The sequence below is a fragment of the Ptychodera flava genome, chromosome 6 (assembly GCF_041260155.1).
Source record: "Ptychodera flava strain L36383 chromosome 6, AS_Pfla_20210202, whole genome shotgun sequence".
In the NCBI taxonomy this organism is placed as follows: domain Eukaryota; kingdom Metazoa; phylum Hemichordata; class Enteropneusta; family Ptychoderidae; genus Ptychodera; species Ptychodera flava.
Window position 1 is genome coordinate 6,334,980 of NC_091933.1, and position 16,322 is coordinate 6,351,301.

The 16,322-nt window shown below is 36.6% G+C and overlaps 1 protein-coding gene across 6 annotated transcripts in view; it reads left to right on the forward strand.

Annotated features, from left to right (window-relative positions):
* Nucleotides 1–16,322, forward strand: part of LOC139134727 (uncharacterized) — an 86,217-nt gene that overhangs the window by 59,496 nt on the left and 10,399 nt on the right. For all 6 annotated transcript variants that reach the window (XM_070701709.1, XM_070701708.1, XM_070701711.1 and 3 more), the window contains 2 exons: nucleotides 14,193–14,324; nucleotides 14,477–15,370. In XM_070701709.1, coding sequence (XP_070557810.1) covers nucleotides 14,193–14,324; nucleotides 14,477–15,370 — 1,026 coding nt within the window. The remainder of the gene's footprint in view (nucleotides 1–14,192; nucleotides 14,325–14,476; nucleotides 15,371–16,322) is intronic.

Sequence of the window (16,322 nt, forward strand, 5' to 3'; positions counted from 1 at the left end):
TGTAGATTATTGTAGTGGTTTACACTTCAAACTAGCCACCTTGATCTTGATATTATTTACCAAACGGTAAAGGTGTTTATGGTGTGCCTTGAATTTGAAACATGTGAATGTGTCATGTTTACTGAGGGACTTTGTGCACTGCTTTCTTCTGTTGTGATTTAAATTGAATCAATTTTTGTCAAAGCTTCATTCGTGATGTCGTTAGTATGGGCAGAATGTGTCACCTATGAACATGACTTTCCACTTTCATTAAAAAAATTGCTATCGGTCCCAGCGAAAGTTACAATAACTGTCACCAGAAGTATGTACTGATGATAAAGGAGGTAATTTTTGGCGTAAAATTGATACTTTTGCATGAACTTTTGAGTGTTCTTCCAAACATCAGCACTCTCCGTTAGAATTCTTACTATTAATGTATGAAGTATATTGTTTGATTGATTTACTCCATACATCAGAGCCTAAGGGTTGAAAATAATGGATGACATAATCATGCACATGAATAATGGTGCTGACAGGTAACTTTGTCGGTCAGAAACACTCACACAATATCCCTGAACTTTGAAAAAGCAAATGGATTGACAGTGATAAATGCACTGGCGAAGAGAGACAGACATACATACACAGAGAGATAGACATACATACACAGAGAGACAGACATACCGGTACATACACAGAGAGACAGAGGCAGAGAGAGAGACAAAGATGGCATGGACAGACAGAAAGTGTGTTTGCATACAGATCATGTCTGTTCAGTGATTGTTACAGTTGGTATGTTAACCTGAGAGTGGATGTGGAATTTTCAGGCAAGACAGCGCCTGTAATGTAGAATTGATGAGTTCAGTGTTCTCTGTACAGCTGATACAGAGGAAGTCATCAGCAAAGTTGAAATTTAGATGAGTGTAGATTGTCCATTTTAGCTGTCGTTATTTGATGCCATCCAGGCATGCAACTGAGTATAGGAAATTATGGGATGGATACTCAATATCAGAGTCCACCTTGTCAATTTTGGTCAACCTCCTCAAACCCCAACCTTCAAGGAAAGAGAGCATAGCATGAGAGATGCAATATCATTATGAACGAAAGTACCTGAGGCAGAATTTGGAATGTAGTTTCCTGAAGTAATAGTTTATGTTGATGTGCGTATATTTTTGATTGGGTATTGAATAATTTTGGTGGTAAGACTGTAAGGTATTGTTTGTGTACATTTATGTTTTAGTTGTTGGTATTAATATTCAGTAGGCATTGGTGAATTATTTAGTCTGGCAATCTGCCATATTGGATTGACTGTGATGAAAAAGCTCAGTTGCCATAGCAACACCCTTTAGACCTAAACAGATCCCATTGGGTTGGATATGCTTCTTGGTTGGCTAGATTATTTAAAAAAGCATCATGAACTTGATGTTGACTTCACCAACATCTTTCCCCATGACAACACACCATTTTGTAATTCTTCCCATCAGGCCATGCTGTAGGATATTGGTAATACTGCAGTTCATGTAAATGTTTTTGATTAATTATTCACGCAAAGTCCAACCACACTTTGTCATAAATATGTTATCGGCTTTTAGGCCTGCAAACTTAATCAAAGTCTGAGAAGATAACGTCCAGGTTGATTTTGTGAATAATGCAAAGTTTTTCAATCAATTACCATATTTGTGACAGTTGCCAAGATGAAAGAACAACATTTTTCATTGAACAGTGAGTGCAGAGCCAAGTTCATGAACAAAAAATCTATTTGGGTGACTGAAATTTGTAACTTGTATTTACTACTCTGGTCTCCAGTGATGGCTCAGGTCTGTCCATCTGTGTACGCAAGCATTGGCGAAACCTCAATTCATTCACCATGATCGGTGCAAGTACACACTGTACAATATCAGTGATCCAACGTAAATTGACTCGGCTCCAAAATGAGTTTATTGCACAAGTCTCAAGATAAAAAGTCCCCATTCTCTTGATGAGAATGTACTTGGGAAATTGCTTTCACAAACAAAGCAGTTATCATTATTGATTGAAGAAAGAAGCGCCAGCTATCTTGTGAGGAGCATGCTCCTGGGCCATAGAATCCCCGATCAGACGTTTTCTCATTACCTGAAGTTCTCACCCTAATTTCTCAATTATTCTCATACGGATTTTATTGCTATACTCAATACACCACTGAATTATCCTTCAGTCCACATGGGTAAAAGTACTTTATTAAGAAGAATCCCAAAAACTGTACTGTCACGAAAAATGAATGAAGATCAATATCTGAAGCAGTACGAAAGAGGGGTTTCTGGAATTACATCTATCTTCCCACGGATTCATTTATTATGCATTATGGTTGTAAAAGATATCACAGGGCTTTGAGTGCTTAGCCCATGAGTGGAATTGAATCCTTTCCTAAAAAATAATGGGACACGGATCGGGAATATCCCATGTCCAATATCCGGATATGTTTTATTGATCATTGGGAAAACACGGCGAAGGGCGTTGTCAACATTGAATGACACCATTTCTCTTTATGATCAGATTTGTTCACTCACTGAAAAGTTGCTGCGACATCTCGTTTGTGGCAATAAATGTTTTATCAAAATGTATCCGAGATGTGTTCTCTGGGATTACTTGGCTCATTGTGCATGTTTTGAAAAAAAAAAATTGGAAATGAGTGACATGACACACTTTTACAAATCTGTATCATAAAACAATCAGAACATTGATGGAGCTTAGCCTTTGTAAGGGGTCAGAACGATGAGTCATAGCTTAGATACACTTGATGGCATCACTGACTATCAAGATTATTACAGATTACATACATTTGAACCTCATTTCTTATATATTGACTGGGATTGAAGTCCTGTATAATGATTGGACCAGTTGAAAGAATGTCAATGAAATGGCTTTGAGAATTTCTTTTCAAATCAAACTTTGATTTAATCAATGGAGCTTTGCAAATAATCAGATTCATCCATGTTATTTTGATGATTACGTGTATGATTATGGGATATGTTATTGATGAAGACATATGTGATCTATTTTTTCTCATGTCAGGCATGTACATATAAATGTAGGTCTCTGCATACCTAAAGCAATTGAATTTGCACAGACTACTGGTACTGTCGTCTTAAATTTGAAAAGAAAAAACTTTTTAGTAATGTACAGCCTTTGATATATGATTTTAATAACAGATATGGTCAACTAGTCTTGACCAGTTTCTCTGTATGTGTGACTCTGCCTCAGTTCCAGAAACAGTGCCATAATCCATAGTACATGAGTGGCACACGTATGGTTTTGTTTCAGTGAGTTTCACAAAACATTGGATGTTGTCCTGTATACTCACAGAGTCACAGTTTTCTCCCAGCCTATTAAATGTGTATAGCTGAGTAGAGATCACATCCGTTGCAATTCTTGAGTTAGCCAAGCAATCCACAGCCCAGCTGGCAACTTGAAGGAATGAGTGCATCTCACGGTATATCAAGAAATATATCACCTGCTCTGTTTCTTCGAAATGTGGTCCTCATCCTAAACATTTGAATGGTTCTGTCAATAATGTGAGAACACATCCCTCTCTAACCCCAATAAAATTGTCTTTGTTGACTATTTCTACTGTTACATTATTCTGAAGTGGCTAGCAATGTGCTTGACAAATATTTAGGCAGCTGGCCTGCATGCACACTGTGAATGATGAAGTTTCCGCCTGAAAGTGGCAGAGCAGCAATTTTTTTGGCCATATTTTTGTCAATTTTGTATTGTTTGAGAAGCCAGGTGTAGAGGAGGAAGTCAGTGAAATCTGTGAAAACATGATGGAGAGGGTAATGCTGGTATCAGATCATCGTACTGACAGAACAGAAAAACAAAACAATCAAAGTCTCTGTAGCATCCGTCATGAATATATGCCAAGGATGAGCCAACAGTACGTCTGTTAGCTCTAAAAGAACGTCAGGTACATGTATATGTATGATGCATTTGTATCGAGCATAATAGACATTGTCCGGATGTACGGTTGATTTTGAGTTTGAGTATATTCCAGATCATATAAAATTATATGTATTGAAATTATGGCAAAATGTTATTACATTATAAAAGTTCTTCATTGCATTTGAGTGTTTTGGAAAGAAACTTATATTGTGAAAATGTTTCATGTCGTGTTGTTTGACAAATATGGAAAACAAGGAAAACAGAGGTGTTTACAACCAGTGATTTATTCTCAAGTGGTCACTATGCTTTTAGGGAAGTCATTTCAGAAACTGTCTTGTATATATGTATCATGATTGCTACAGACCATCAACCAATGTAGTTTTGATGATTTTCTTTGTAACGTCATGTTCCCAATTTATCGGGAATAATTTATCCATCAATTCTCAATGCCTCAGCCATTGGAAAATGAAAATTAACCTTGACTACTTAATTTTACTGTTGTACATCCCAGGATGATGAAAATAATGATGTACACTATCCTGCGTGTGAAAAAGGAAAAAACACTTTACAACCCGTAGGATCATGGGAAATAAATGTTTTATGGCATATGGATGAACATGGTATTTTATAGTTGTGTAGCCTATGGACCCTTGAGGGCCTATTGGCAATATATAGACCCTCTGTAGCCCTAGTATTGTAATATTTAACCACAAGTACTTGGAATATGTACGTCATTTTCTTTTACATTGAGTGTTACAGTGACATATTACTTCTGGCAGTTGTTCTCATTTGAACAATGCTGCAATATATGCTACATTCTTACTCAATTTTACCCAAGCCATGCATGTAGCTATGGACATTCCAGTGCTGTGATTAAAATAAAACCACAGCTAGATTTTATCTACATAAATGTTTCACATTTTTTCAAGGACAATGATTATGGAAGTATAATTCTGACTATTGTATGTTTCTTGAAAGCAAGCAATTCTGTGGGATTGTCCTTCGTCTCTTCTAAATGAAAGCTGCTAAATTGAGAGCACAGAGAGTGGGATAGTAAATTGTGTAGAAGTGATTTTCACCCTATAAGGTTTCAGCCAAGTTGTATTTTCTGTGGTTTTCAGTCATTTTTGCCCCAAAATCTAATTAGTAGGGAAGTTTTTAGCTCCGCTGTCAGCGACGTGGAGCTTATCAAATAGGTTGATTTTCCTCCGTTGTCCGTCGTCGTCCGTCGTGCGTCAACAATTGCCTTCTCCTCTAAAACCGCAAGTCCCATTGCTTTGAAATTTTATATGCAGTTCACTTGGGATGACCTCACTTAAGTTTGTTCAAATGGTGGTGAAATTTGCATATTTGTATTTTTGGGGCATTTTTTGGTGTTTTTGGTAAAAAATCTTCTTCTCTGAAACCGCTTGTCCGATTGCTTTGAAATGTGATATGCAGTTTACTTATGGTGACTTCAGTCAGATTTGTTCTAATCATGGTGAAATTTGCATATTTGTATTTTTAAGGCAATTTTTGTCATTTTTGATAAAAAAATCTTTAAAAATCTTCTTCTTCAAAACTACCAGTCAGATAGCTTTGATATTTGGTACATATGTCCCTAGGGATGATCTTTTTCAGATTTGTTCAAATTGTGCAGAAATATGCAAATTTGCATTTTAAAGGCAATTTTTGGCCATTTTTAGCTCATATTCGGTTTTGTATATAAATACCAAAAAGAGCTTATATGATGAGTTGGTGGCGTCTGTATTTCTGTATATTTGTGGGTATGTATGTGCGGATGTATGTCCGTCACACACAAAGGCTCCCATACCGCCAAAGCTACCATCTCAGTGTTTGGTGTACAGGTAGATGCAGGGGTTGAGATGTGAATTTGTTCAAATGAACATGTCAGTGTCAAAAATGTGCAAATGAGGTAAGAAAAAGGCAAATCCTGCAAATGTGCAGGAGTGATGGCCAGTGTCTGAAACATGCTTGAGTCATTTCCTGTCATTGTTTATGAACTGTTACATATTAACAGACCAGCTCAAACCATAGACAGTAGAGGGGGGAAGACTGTCTATGGTCCAACTAAGAGGGACTAACTGTTTCTGCTATGCATGTTGCTAAAGTTGACCTCCAGTACCTAAAGTTTCAGACCTTATTTACTTTTGTCATTCTTTTTTTTCTGGTTTAAATATTTCTTGTTGTTTTTTTGGTTGTACTGTGCAGAAATCATTGTCAGAACATCTACGTAGAATTTTCCTGCACTGAACAGATAGAAACAATATTTATTGTTGATCTTTGGTACCCATACTGGTATATACCAATTCTGATAAAATTTGAGCGACACCGTATAATTGCGGTATTTTTGGTAAAAAATGTATTTCTCAAAAAGAACCGGTCAGATAGCTTTGAAATTTGGTATACAGGTTTATATAGATGAACTAAGTAATATATATTGAATTTCTGATGAAATCTGTAATTTTGTATTTTTGGGGCAATTTTTGCCATTTTTGGTCAAAAAATGTGTATTTCCAAAACTACTCATAGCTGGGAAATTTGGTATAGAGGTTTCTATAGATGAACTAAATGATATTTATTGAAATTATGATGAAATCTGCAATTTTGAATTTTTGGGGCAATTTTTTCCATTTTTGGTCAAAAAATGTGTTTCTCAAAAAGTACTGGTCTAACAGCTTTGAAATTTGGTATACAGGTTTCTATAGATGAACTAAATTTGGTCTTTTTGAAATTATGATGAAATCTGCAATTTTTATTTTGGGGGCAATTGTTGCCATTTTTGGTCAGAAAATTTTATTCTCAAAAAACTACTCATCAGATAGCTTTGGTTGACATGTTCTTTAGGGATGATCCGATGTGATATATTCAAAGTATGATGAAATCTTCAATTGTGTATTTTTGCAGCTATTTTAGCCACTTTTTTCTGGCCACTGCATTGAGCTATCAAAGATTTCCACCTTCTTCATCAACATGTGTCAAAAATAGTTATTCTCTACATAAACACAGCGGAGCTATATCGGCCACTAGGTCGCTTGTTTATAAAAAATATTGCCATGGAACTGATACAAATGTGCCCCATAGGTCCTAGAGTAATCAAGGAAAAAATATTGTCAAATTTGACGACTTTGATTAGCATGTCTCCAGTGACAAAAGAAATCTTCACAATTAGACTAAATGTACAAATAATGGCAATTCAAAATGATGGATGTCAGTTGACCCCTGACCTTTGACAGTGTGTGGTTGGGGTTCTCAGTAAACGCTGTGTATGCCAAAATATTAATCTTTAAAGAGTGTTGTTGTTGAAGTAATACGGTCATTTTGAATTCACTTGATTTTGCACTCAAGTGGCTAATTTATACCAGTCATTTAATTTACCTGTGACTGCATCCCAGCATCCTCTAGGAAACATAACTGCATGATGGGCAAATATTGAGTTGTGATTACATCTCAATGGTAAACATTTAGAGTGAGTATCCTATGGGCACTCACTGTAACTACATCATCTGAGGGAAATATTGAGTTGTAACTGCGTCCTCTAAGGAAATATTTCGTATGACTGTGTCCGTCCAGGTATATTTTTAGCGTTACTCTATCCTTGGAGGGAAGTATTTGGAAGTGATTTCATCCTCTGTTGAAGTACACGTATTTTATGGTGATCTCATCCTCAAGGGAAACGTTCAGTGCAATTGTATCCTTCTGAAGGCAAATATTTAATTATATGACTTCCAACATCCTCCAGGAAAATATGCAGATGTGACTCTATCATTGGAGGGAAATAATCAGTTGAGATGATATCGTTCTCTGGATATTTAGTTTGGATTCTGTCCTTGCTGAGTTCAATATTGAGTGATGATTGCATCCTCAGGCCCTAGGGAAATATATAGATGTGATTCGATCTCTTGAGGAAAATACAGGTATTAGTGATTGTAATATGCTGGATCCAAAAGCTCATCTTTGATTGGTTAATTTACACTCATGTGGTGTGCATCATTTTAGTGTTTATACGTTTGCATGGCCAGTTTCCAAAATTTGAAATGACGGGTAGGATGGCATCTGAAATCGTCGGCCTCTCATGCTCACATTGTACAACATTTGAAAAGGGGATTGTAACTGAGATAGGTATCTAAGAAAGGTCTCTGTTTTCAGAGAGAAAATTGGATTAGGTGTAGGTGTGTAACAAAAAGTATTGACTGGCTATATTCAGGTAATACCATATATTTGCATTCCTTTTGGCCTGAGAATCGCCCAAACGAGTTTGTTTTATGGTGACTCTCAGGCCCTCAGATGAGACAATCAAACATACAGGTATGCTATTACCTGAATATGGCCAGTCAGTACCGGTATGTGTATACTGCATACTGTAGAGATATAAGAAGTTAGGGATTGCATCAGTATTTGAATTGTAGAGTTGTGACTGCATGGCTACTTCTGGATAAATACCTGGTATATGGTTATGACTGCGTCCTTCATTATCATAATTGCTATCTGATAGTTTCCATAGCAATATGTAGAAACAATTAAATCATGTTTCCCTTTCTGGGATTTTTGAAATTAAAATTTACCATATTATTCTGATCTAGACCTTTTTAGGGTCTATCGGTATGTGTAGACAAATTGAGAGTGTGCTTAGAGTCAAGCAAGGAAAATATCTCTCACTTTTGACCAGCGTTGGTATTTGAACCATCCATACACAAGTTAAATGAGTTTTGATCACGCTATAACTCCAATCTTGTGTGAGACAGGGCTCCATTTAGTCTGAAGCAGCATTAGGCAATCCCACAGAGAGTGAGCTTCTTTTAAGATGTGGAAATGAGGCATGGTGGAAAACAACTCCCAAGATGCTTACTCTCAGAGGCTCTTAACAATTTCCCTGCATGGAAATTTGCTGATTTTCTGTTACGCTCCTCCAAAGTCCTAATAATGGGATTAAAGTGATAAAGTGTTGATATTGTCTTCCTAGGGGCTATTGTCACAGCATGGGAAAACTTTTGATCTTTCCATACATTAAATCATAGCTTTTTTTATATAGACAATGTCTTTAGCCCCTGCTTTAGCCATATGCTATATTGTGAAAATATTCTGTGGGTAGGTAACGCAGACAAAAACTGTATACCGGTAAAGTGGGATCACAAACTTTTGTCCCTGTTGATTGTGTGTTGTCTATTTGTGACAAAACATTGCTATAATACGTGATTTTTGCTTCACAACACATAAGTAGCTGGATCAGAAAGTAAGTTTGTCATGGAATTGATCTGATGATTTCAATTTCAAGATAAGGAGGCACTCTTCTGGGAAAGCTTGTCAAAGAGAAAATTGAGGTCCATCATAGAACATATAAAAATGCCCACAAAATGTCTTCAAAATACAAATTTGGATTTACAGGATGAGGTTTGAGATCTCTGAACCAAATTACCCTGTAACTTGCAAAGTATTTGAAATTCTATCTCACCATCATATAGCCACCATGATAGCCATAAAGAGAAGTCTTGGTTTGATTAAATGATGACTTACATGATGGCAAGTAGCTGAACCCATCATAAACGTCAATTTTTTTTCAATTATGCAATCCTGTAGGTACAAAAAAAAATGACAAAGTTACGAGGACTCTCAGTTTCCTGATAAGAGTTTTCCTCTGAGATGAATTCCTCTTTAACCCTGATAATTTGCCCCAAAGTAATTATGTTTTGGTCTGATATGGATCTCTAAAAATGTAGGGTGGTTTGAAGTAATCTGGAGTTGGAAATTGCAGTCATTGAGATAATGGATAATGGTGGAGGAACCGGGGTTCGCAAGTCTTTCATTTGGCATTTATGATGTGAAGATTATCTCTCTCTATCTTAGCTTGCATGACTGCACATTTCTTACAGATAACAGAGTAAACGGCCTCCCTGGAAGTTGTGTGTCCTTCTAGATTTTACTAGCTCAAACAACATACACAGTATAGAGTACAAACATTTACACTGTTGTACATGTATGTGTATTGCTAAATAATGGGTATCTTGCTAATTTTAAAATAACTTAAACCAGGAATATCAGATACATTGCCATTACGTTTGAATAGCTTTAGATTGGAATCATGAATGGTATGCGATTAAAATGCTTTTTTCAAGTTTTATGTATTGCATGTCAGGTACATTTGAGCATTTATAAGGTGGGTGTACAGTGGTCTCTGTGTTCAGGTCTTTTAGTGTTCATTCCTATTCACCAAGCCCAGTGATCTTGATCAGACCGCTGTCTCTACAGGCATGGAATACCGGTATAGATCTGTGACTTTGTCTGTTAGTGTTTGTCTCTTTGGGTGTATACATCGCATTTAGCATGCGCACACATTTTCCCATTCATATTTATAATCTTGATTGTACATTACACATCTTATTTGTCATACTGTGTACATCGGTCACTTTGTGTGCTTATTTAATGTGCAGTCAACATACTGGTATTAAAGTGCAGATATTATTCACCCAGTATGATATGCATCTCTGTCATCTAGTGAGCACATCTTTCACCTAAGCATGTGCATTTGTCACCTATATTTGCACATCTTGCAGTCAGTGTGCACATCTTGCAGTTAGTGTGCACATCTTTTATATAGAGTGCACATCTTTCATTAAGTGTGCACATCTTTCATTAAGTGTGCACATCTTTCAGTTAATGCGCACATCTTTCAGTTTTGCACATCTTTCAGTTCATTTATTATGCACATGATCATCTTTCAGTTAATGTGCACATCTTTCATTTAGAGTGCACATCTTTCATTTAGAGTGCACATCTTTCAGTTAGTGTGCACATCTTTCAGTTAGTGGGTACATCTTTCAGTTAATAGTTACAATGATCTTTCATTTAGTATGCACATCTTCATTAATGTGCACATCTTTCAGTTAATGTGCACATCTTTCAGTTTTGCTCATCTTTCAGTTCATTTAGTATGCGCATCTTTCAGTTAATGTGCACATAAATTATCAGTCAGTGTGAAATGACTGATGCTTTGCAAATCTTTCAGCAACTGTACACATCCTTTACCTATCATAATATGCACATCATTCTCTGAGTGTGCACGTCAACCACAAGGTGCACATATCCGTTACGTAGTGAACACATACATGTACATGTATCTTAACCTGTTTTCAGCGTCTTTGCCAAATGATAACCAACTTTGTACAACTATCATCTACTGTGACAGTGTCCACCTTTCATTCTCTATACATCTTGTAGCACACAACAATATTACATCTGTATCTACATTACACATCAATCTATCTAGCTATTTACGAGGGGGAGGTACACATGTACATAATTATGCAATCCCTTGCAAAGAGGCTGTGGATGTAAGAATCTGAAAGTGTCATAATCATGTTGCCATTACAGTGAAAGATACTTGAAGACAAAGACTTAGATACTTAGGCCATCAATAATGGTAGTGGAATATCTTTTACAATAGTAAACCTGCAGTAAGTTTCATGAAATGTTAGCAAAAGCATTTGAAGACATGCAGACCTGCAAGAACAAACAAAATCAAGCAGTTAGCATCTCACTGTGACTTGTCCTGAAATAAAACTTTATCAGGAAGTAGTATTCATAAAATGCATGAAATTGAAAAAACTCCAGAAAATCTAATTTACGTTTGCTTGACAACAAGTGAGCCTTCAGTACATGCAACTTTTAGTAGCAATAATAAGATAAACAACATCAGACAATGCACTCATGGCTTCACTCAGGTGTCTTCCCTCCGGCCAACATGACACTTGTCATTCACTGAAAGCGATGCATTGAGGGTGCATGCCATAGCAACTGTCATATCCCCAGGCCATCCAATGAATTTCTCAATGCTTATTATTCACTTTTGTCTTCAAGATTGTGCTTCTGGGTTGTTTCTTTAATTTGTCATGTTTGATATTTTAACTATGCATTGTACTGGATTTGTTCAAGGTGATTGTATTTTCACGGTGTCTTGGCAACCTTTCATGAGTGTTTGTTTTAGTGTTGCAGTTTTTGTCATTGATCATTTTGTCTAGGACAGTACAGACCTAGTACGTGGAATATGTAGGTAGAGTGTATACATCAATCTTCAAGCTTTGAAATAAAATATTTATGCTCCAACTCTCATCACTGAATTGACTAGTTGTACAAAAACTTCAGCATAAATTGTGTAGAGTAGATTGTGCAATGTTTTCCATGATATTTGACTTTAATACACATGAAAAGTAAGTTTCATAGCATGAGAAAATTATCAAACCCTTTACAGAACAGTGCATTTCCTCAGTAGTGGAAGTGGCCACAAACAGTAATTTGAAATCACCCTTCCATGATACCATGATATTGCCCGTGTAACAGAATGAAAAATAATTATTTCTGAGTCTGCGCTTTGTGCAATACAGCCAATCAGATTACAGTATATCAAACAATCAGCAAATTTCCAATAACATAACAAAACAGGACAGATTACAAATATAAATTCTGCCCTTCCAACTTTCAAAGATATCTAGGCCACCAAGTACAAAATCCTGACACAAATAAATAATCATGCCATCATTCAACATTTTATAGAGATTGTGATTTAAGTATAAAGAATGCTATGAAAATCATTAGCTATGATGAAAGTGCTGGTTGCCTCTAGGCGGCCAAAATTCATCACAGAATGAATAATGATAATTAAATTTTTATGCCGAAACATATGATAAAATGCTTGGTAAAAATTGGCATGCTATGTTTTAAACATATAGTTGTCTTTTATGGGACCATCAATGCTATTTGGTTTTTGTTTACGGGGCATTCAGTTGCCTTTTTGATGATTTCGTGCCGGAGAACAAAATTGATCCACTCAGAGATTAATAACTTGAGGCATGGCCTTTGATAATACAGGGACATACGTCATGATATTTGCTCACAGACACAGAGAGCCATGTCAGTAATGATACTGGCTTTTTTGCATACAGACTGGCAAAAAAATATGCCACTGCATTTTGGAATTGCGTAAAAACGTAACCAAACAGAAGTTTATTTGTTTCATCGCAAATTTTTTGTCAGAATGCACATTTCCTTTCTTGCTAAGTTTCCTTTAAAAAATACCAGACCTGCAAATATTAAAATTATTAAAACTTTCTGTTCAGATATTTCTGTTGGAAAGTCAGACATCAAGTGTCCTCTGTCAAATCAGCCAGCTGTGTGTAACGCTGTGTATGATGTCTAATTTATCAATGAAGTGGTCACGAACAGCTCACTGATAACATCTCCTCACAAAAGACTTGCGACTTCAAGAAATCCTGCAAACTTTTCATCCTTATCTAATGGTTTGCACTTCAAAGAAGTCACTTCCGTGCGGTGAATACATCAATATGCTGTCTGTGTTGCTGAACCTCCTATGATAGAATCAGGAGGTGCAATTTTTTCTTTTCACTCTCAGCTCACTGCACAGTCTTCCAACCGGAAATCAAATAACCCAGCTGCAGCATTCTGTCTTTCACTCTCAAAGACAGGAGCGCCGTGATGTCTTACGTACTGTGCCATTTCTGAAAGCAAGGGTCTTGCAGTCAAAAGAAAACAGTCCTGATGTGATGAAGGGTTGACAGTTGTCATTTCTGGTTCAGTCAATGTGTTTCCTGCTCAAACATTTTGAATTGAGACTGTCTGAGTACTGGGTTAAATTCTTTGAAAGAGTAATCACAGAAAATGTATACCCATGTCTGCAAAATAAAATGCTTGTTTTGCTCTGGAAAAATTACTCATAAAAGGCATAACAGACTTCCCCTCATTGAAACAATTTATTGTCAAATTTCAGGTCTCAAAGAAAATTTTAACAACAACAATATTTCTCTCATTGGATGTATAAATATAAAATACCGGTATAAGGTATTTTCAAGCACAAGCAAGACTTTGAAAGATGTTAAAGTCTTGTCGAAGATGTCAATTATATTTCTTTGGGAACCTATAGAACATAATTTTTAAGTGGAAATTATTTGTAATGTTTGCCCGATGATGGATCACAGTAATGCGTCACCTTGCAGCCCAAACTATTTTCTCCACAGGTACTGTGTAATTGTATTGTGTTATCCAACCAATGCCCTTAGATGCTGTAGTTATCACTCTGTTGTTTTACTATTCTTTTAGTGTCAAAATCATACTCTACTTTAAAAATTGTGTTTTTTATGACCAAATTCTATGATATAATTAGAAGTGGGACATTTACATGTAGGGGTGTAGAAAGGTGTTCATCTGGGTTGAACTTGACCACCAGTTCATGATCATGTGAAATACACTGTATTGATATCAAAATCTCGCTCTCTCTGTCTGTTTCATAGAATAAAGAAAATCCATGGGAAGTATTCACCCTGGTCAAGGAAGTCTTCCCAAACAGTCCTGCCCTCGGCAGTTTACAGAAAGGGGACAGAATACTGTCTGTGAATGGACAGCATCTACAGGACACAAGAAAGGTCTGTATAATTCTGATGCAACAATTTTAAGTTACAGTTAGCTGACTGCAAGAGAGAAGTACAAATCTAACTTTTCAACACCTAGGAGTAGAATACTTAAATTTGTACAGATATTAGCTGTTTTACCATACTGCTCCCTTGTTTTCATGCAGGGTATAAACACAGCGTCTATAGTACATAGGAGCCAGGGAGAAACAGTACGTATCATCATACAACGGCCCAAAGGTTTGCGGGAACGTAAACCCCTCAACCCTACCGATATCAAGATAGATTTACCACCTGACCAAAGAAGCAGCCTGCCAGGTAGGTCAGAGCAGCTTGCTGAGAGTCATCCATCTGCAAGGATGCCACATAGTCGTACTTCAAAGCAGCATCACAATACAGGTACTGGGAACACAGTAGAAGCCAAGAAGCGGCCTCTCAGTGGCAGTAGCATCTCACAAGGGACTGGAACATCGCAGTTGTTTACGTCCAGGCCTGTTCCAATGTTCGATGCACCTGAACAGCCTCGTGAGAGAAACATTCACAGACCGACCTCTCTGCAATTTGATAGTCAATACCACATTACACAAGTCCCTTCCAATGGGATGGCAACTTCCCAGTATCACAGTCTAGCCCAGCCAGAGTCAGTGGACAATCCGGTGCTTGTTTCCATGGAGGGAGAGGAAGTGGACATCACAATAACATCAGGAAATGCCGTAGCAAACAGTGTAAGAGGCAAGAAGGCCTGCAGTGTCAAGGTCAAGATCACCTCATCGCCGCAGCCATCACCCATTCACACTCCAACCAAAGATGGCGGTGTGGTGACTCCAATCACTGTCTCAACTCCGACACCAAGCCAAGGCAACGGATGTACTTGTCTGGCGCTTTGGAACAGTCCCCTCAAGGACACAATTAGGAGAACTATCGACCGCAAAGCCAAGTGTGAGGGGGGCAACAATGGACACAGCATGCTGCAGTCAGAAGACGTCAACCGTAACAATCTCAATTCTGTCAACCAGGGAGATCTTTTATACAATGATGGTCCAATGCCATGCATCAGTAAGGTAAGATTCACTTTTAATAATTCAGGGACTATTGCAGTGTACTAATAAAAGGAGAAAAAAAAGAAAAAAGAAAAGGGTTTGGATAGTCTGGCTTAACCTACAGAGGGCAAGTAATTTAAACTATCAATAATCAAAACAAAAATGAAAACAATAACTAGATATGAACTGTAAATGCTCACGTGTTTCATTATATATTGAAGTTATGTGTAAATTTGAACCTTTGCCACATGTTTGCAACTTCATTGAAAGTATTATGATCAACGTAATGAACAATATTCACCACAGATTAACTTTATAGGTCATTAAGTATTCAAATATGCAATTACATGTAGCTGAAATAGAAATAGTTAATTTCTTTGACTGTTGTATCACCACTTTATATAGCAAGTGTAATTGCATGCCTTTGGTCAAGTCCTTCAAACTGTATATTCCAAACTTTGAAAGCTCATTAGATATGCAAACTATAAATTAGCTGACACGAAAACTTAAGTGCGAAATGACTATCAATATTGGTATAACCTGGTATAATCATCAATGTACATAGCATGTTATGCCAACTTTGATCAATTAAATCCAAGTATATATCCCTAATTAGGAAAGTTCATTAAATACACAAATTAGGAATTGGCTGAAGTAAAAATGCTTAATGCCTTTCAATAATGTTTGCCTACATAATAGTATCTTTAATGTACATAGCAAGTTTTATCAATTTTGGTCATGTAAATTCAAATATATATCCCTAATTTCGAAAATTCATTAAATATGCAAATTAGGAGCTGGATGAAGTAAAAATGCTTAATGACTTTCAGTAACGTCGTATCATACTATATTTATGTACATAGCAAGTTTCGTCAACTTTGGTCTAGTCAATACAGATAAATATCCTAAATTATGAAAGTTCATTAAATATGCAAATAAGGAATCGGCTAATGTTCAAATGCTTAATGACTTT